The sequence below is a fragment of the Coptis chinensis genome, chromosome 6 (genome assembly GCF_015680905.1).
Source record: "Coptis chinensis isolate HL-2020 chromosome 6, ASM1568090v1, whole genome shotgun sequence".
Taxonomy (NCBI): domain Eukaryota; kingdom Viridiplantae; phylum Streptophyta; class Magnoliopsida; order Ranunculales; family Ranunculaceae; genus Coptis; species Coptis chinensis.
The window spans coordinates 72,368,657-72,374,079 of record NC_141461.1 but is presented as its reverse complement, the minus strand read 5'-3'; the positions used below and the strand labels follow the sequence as shown (position 1 = coordinate 72,374,079).

At 39.1% G+C, this 5,423-nt stretch overlaps 1 protein-coding gene across 1 annotated transcript; it reads left to right on the top strand.

Annotated features, from left to right (window-relative positions):
• On the top strand, nucleotides 1–3,707 carry LOC147494331 (RmlC-like cupins superfamily protein). The gene is given in 3 exon segments (XM_086568104.1): nucleotides 1–172; nucleotides 175–274; nucleotides 3,320–3,707. Coding segments are annotated over 3 exon segments (651 nt in total). The 5' UTR covers nucleotides 1–9.
• Nucleotides 3,708–5,423: the final 1,716 nt, after the last annotated feature.

Genomic DNA, 5,423 nt, shown 5'->3' with positions numbered 1-5,423 from the left:
AATACCAAGATGAATGTCATTGTTTTCCTTACTGTCTTCCTATGTTACTCATGCATTTCTGTCAGGAATTGTTTAGCTGATGATAGTCCTGTTTCGGACATGTGTCCAACGAATACTCCGGGACAAGACATTCCATTTATCAATGGCTTTGTTTGCAAAAATCCATCAAGTGTGTAGCCTCTGATTTCAAAACCTCAAAACTTAATCATTCTGGGGATACTGATAGTTTTCTACACTCATCTATGACTGTCCTAACTGCAGTGGATTTTGTAGGATTGATGTCACAGCCCGAATTTCTAAACAATTAAAAAAAATAAATATTTGAAATATAAATATCTCAAACATCACTCGGTTCAATTGTCTAAAAACCCAGGCTATGACGGGAGATACAACACATGTCAAAACCTAAAACCCACATCACAACAGGATCAACTTAACAACAAAAAATCTCCAAATCCTCAACTATCACTTTATTAAAAACTTTCTTCCATCCCAATACAAACCTAAACAAACTTTAAGAATAACAATTTCCAACATCGTATTCTCATGTCATATAAAAATGTAACATACGTTATTACATCCTTCCAATAAGATCAGGCCTAAAAGAGAACTAACGGACTGCTCCAGGCACGAATCCCAATCACACGCCGTGGTTCCACTACCTTCCACCTATGTTCCCAAGAACACACCCACGTTGCCAAAACAAAGCAAACATGGGTCAGCAAAATGGAATTTGCTGGTATGAGTAGACTAACCACATATAAACATTATCATACTTTAATTATCCAAACAATCACTTTATATTTTTCCATAACTTAATCATTCACAGCTTGGAAGATAAGTAGTTCCGTCATTTCAACCGGCATAGCTTCTTCCCAAGCAAGACTTCCATCTTATTAACTCATTCCAATAACTTGTTTTAATACTAAGTCATTTAATTTAAAACTTACCGATATCCACTGCTGTATAAGGGTAGAACCGCGTCCCTGCACAAAATGTTATTAAGTCCTACCCTCCTGCAAAAGAAAGTTAGAACTTCTAACATTTGTCGATATCCTATAGGTATTCAAAAGTAAATCCAAGCACACTCGCACAATCAAAGAAATTTCTCTTATTAATTAATCAATTACTTTTCTTATACACATATTTCACAACCTATGTACCTTATGTCATTCCCGCCACATTCAAGGAATACCCAACCCTACATTCCCGTACACTCAAGGAATACAACTAACCCATAAGCGTTTAATACCTTAGTTCCTCTCAGGGTAGTCCAAACAACCGGTCATTCATGGCACATTCAATGAATACCCGGGTCATTCATGGCATATTCAATGAATACCCATATATAACGCTAACGGGCCATTTATGGCACATTCAATAAATGCCCACCTAACCTATGACATCAACAGTCATAAAACTCGATTCCAAAACTTGAGGCGTGGAGAGTTCTAAAAGAGTGCGGTAAATTTATTTACGCATGATTGAACTTTATTTTATATATCATTTTAGAGAACGAATGAGTATCTTGATTCCTGTATTTTTGATTTACGCGTTATTAATTTTAGGGATGTCTTAGTGTCATACGTTGCATATCATAAAATACTGCAAAATCACATAGTAGTTAATACACATACACACGTATATATAGAGGTCTTAGCCTAAAGTCAAGTATGCTAATAGCCCTAGACCTATCTTAATAACCCAAATCATAATCCGAGTTAAAAGGTCAAATTGGGTCAACTGATCAAAGTCAACCCTGGTCAACAGTCAACTCTGGTCAAAGTCAATCCTGGTCAAAGTCAAAGTCAACCATCATGGTCGAAGTCAAACTATCGTTTCTATATTCAACAGGTTCAGGGTCATAGCCATGGTTCATGGCTAAGGTCAAATTGCATGGCTCATGGGCTCGTGGCTAAGGTCATGGTTCGGACCCAACTGGCCAAGCCCAAACCTTAAAACCCGAAAGTTTAAATGTTGAAAGACCCAATTAGATCTATATTAAGTCCAATGGACTGGCCCCAAGCAATATTAGAAACTGGCCCAAAGCATAATTGGATTCGGCCCGAAAATTAAACTGAAACCGGCCCAATCAAAACAAATGAAACTGGCCCAACAAAACAAATATTAGAACCGCCCAAAAATTTAGAACCTAATCGGCCCAATCAAAAAACAAAACAAACCGGCCCAACCAAACAAAATAGCCGGCCCAAAACAAAACCAACCAAGGCCCAAGGCCCAACTAAGATAAACAGTGTCATCTTCTCCAACAGCCACCACCAATTCCGATCGACCACCCATTTTGACCCCACGGTTTCGATCCCCATACCAACCCATACAACTTTAATGAAAACGAAAACCACAAATATTAGTAAATCAAAACTCTTCTCAACCTAGATCTACAAATTTCAGGCTGCCATTACGGGCTTCTCCGAGCTCCACTCGACAGCCCTCATCACTCCACCAATATCGCAACAATCCATCCAAAATAAACCAACACAATCCATTAAACAAAACAGTTCGAATTATTACTGAGGAATGGGTGTGCCGCCATTAATGGCTGCTTGGAGCTTTCCACAGCACTCACAACCCTCCCCACGAATCTACACTCAATCCCTCGCGACAATCAATTCGCATACAACCCAAAACAACGACCATCCACATTGGATCGAACCCTTCCTCCACACTATATGGCGCTGCCATTAACGACCTGCTACAGAGCTTGACTAGCTCATCCCATCACCGACCACCAACCTCCAGTACTTAACCCCCGACATCAATCCACAAATTTCCAATAGTTCAACAGAGAAACAAAGAAAAGTGACGATTTCTTGCTGCTTTGGACTCTGACGCCCGCCATTGGCGACTTCGAAGTTCCAAGCGGTTCAAAACCGATTTCAGAGATCAGCGGTTCAAATCAAATCTAAACATATCGATGAGAACTAAAAATTTTAACAAACTGGTCGGAAACACTCGACAAGAAAAAATCGTAAATATTAAGCGCGAAAAATCATAGTTTTAGTAGTGGTGAGATAAAACTCTACTCACCAGAAGTGGCTCTCCGATTATCAACGAGCTACCAGGAAAAACCTTCCTTTCCTTCCTTCAGTAAAACTCCCATTTTTTCTAAAACCCTTCGCTGTGTTTTTTTTTCCCCCAAAAACTCTACGTGAGAAAACTCACCGAAAAACAAGGACAACCCTTATCTATTAGTTACGGGACTCTTATCCTTAACTGATAGTTATCCTATATTATTTTATATATTATTCATTATTATTATTAATATGAAAATAAGAGAACTAAAACACGGGGTGTTATAATTGAACACCCTTGGAATCGCCTTTTCTAGGACAGATTTGGGTGCGAAAGGCATAGTTTTGCCTCATTCTCATCCAAGAGCTTCAGAATTGGTTTTTGTAAGCAATGGAGTTGTTATTGCTGGATTCTTCGACACAGAAACTCGGCTGTTCCAGAAAAAGCTCCAGCAAGGGGACGTTTTTGTGTTTCCACGTGGATTGCTACACTTCTGCTTGAACACGGGGCCTGAGCTCGCTACCATTTTTTCAGTGCTCAATAGTCAGAACCCAGGAGTTGTAAGGATTACTGATGCCCTAAGGCATCAGCAATGCAGGCCTTTAAAACCCAGGGCCATGTCAGCATTTTGGAGGGCCACATCAGCGTTTTGGAGGGCAATAAGGAGGAGCTAAAACTCTATATCATGGGTGTTCCAACGGAGAAGATGACTGCTACTTTATAACATGTGAAACAAGACTGAAAAATCAAAAAGTGAAGTCACGTGCTGACTTTAGTGAAGTCATGTGCAAAGTTTTGGGCTTCAGGTTCTTTATAAACATCTGTAGAAATGAAGACAAATATCCAGGATTGTTAAATTGGAGGCCCATTTAGGGGCTGCGTTGGAAACAGTTTTTTGCTAAAGTCCGTTAAATTTGGAGATAGAGGCCCGTATCCAGGCCCATTGGTGATGCCCTTATTTAGCATGGACTCTTATGAGACACACAAACTCTTGCACAGGTTGGTTGGTCTTTCTGCTGTGGATGCTGATCACGCTGTGAATTTAACTGTAGGAGGAGTGAACCACTTAATTAGTTAGATAATGTCAAGAATGAAAATCTTGAAATCTATTTATTGGTTATGCGTAGTCTTGAGTACTAACTGAAGTTATCACGTACATATTGTAATTCAAAATTCTGAAAGGCTTAATTACTGTTCCATATTGTATGATCATCAGAGTTTCAATTCAAGTAGACGTTAGGTTCATGAGTCAAGGGCTTATAACCTGCCCATACCCTGTTAGCCAGGCATTTCGGTTTTAGCTCATCTAATAGTTTAACTAATGGAAAACGCGCCAACGTATCAACGCCTTATTTTTGAACTTGTCATCCACAAGAATAAAAGAAAAAGAGAAAAACAAAAGCACAGGTGTACAAGAGCATCTTTAGGAGTGATATCAACCTAGCATCAAACACCAAATTTCCAACAATTTGGTGTTTTTTCAACTTTAGGAGAGTTACATGTTGATGAAAACACCAAACCAAACACCAAACCGGCCAATATTTGGTTCTAGGTTTGGTGCTATATCAAATCACTTACGCGGAAACCACGCGGTTTTGCCAACACCGCGTGGGCTTGGGCTGCTAAATGGGTTTCTATGGTGCGGTTTTGGCAAAACCGCGTGCTCTCAATGACAACAACGGGCAAAAAACGGCTATATCTTTTTAACCCTATAAATTGAAACACTCACACCATAGTTTTACACTCATTTTTTTTCTCTACTCTCTACTCTCTACTCTTAAAACAACAATGATTAATCAAAAACCAAAATCAAAATCTAGAGGGGCTTCATGGATACAAGAAGAAGATGTTGCTCTCACCAATAGTTGGCTACAAGTTAGTCAAGATGGTGTAGTAGGAAATGAGCAAAAGTCGAACGATTTTTGGGCTAGAATTCTAAATGCATTTCATGCAAATCTAGGAAGAATGACCGAACGCAACTTGACGGGCATGAAACACCGTTGGACTCTCATTCAAGCTAATATCAATAAGTTTCATGCTATTCTTTCTAAGATTCAAGCATCTCCTCTAAGTGGCTATAATGACAATATGATGGTAAGTATTTACTTTTTATTTGTTATTTTGATTCACAAATACATTTTTTAATTCTAATTTAATTTTTGCTTAATTGGTAGGTTGAGGAAGCAATAAGTGCATATGTGATGCATAATGGGGTTTGGAAGTGGATGTAATGCTATAGTATGGTGAAAGACTCACCCAAATGGAAGAGGCTACAGTTGAGAAATGATTTGCATCCCACCAAAAAGTCGAAATCAAACAGTGGGGAAGGAGGTTCATCAGTTCCAACATCAACTGCGACAACTCAACCAATGGATTATGATCCACACCAA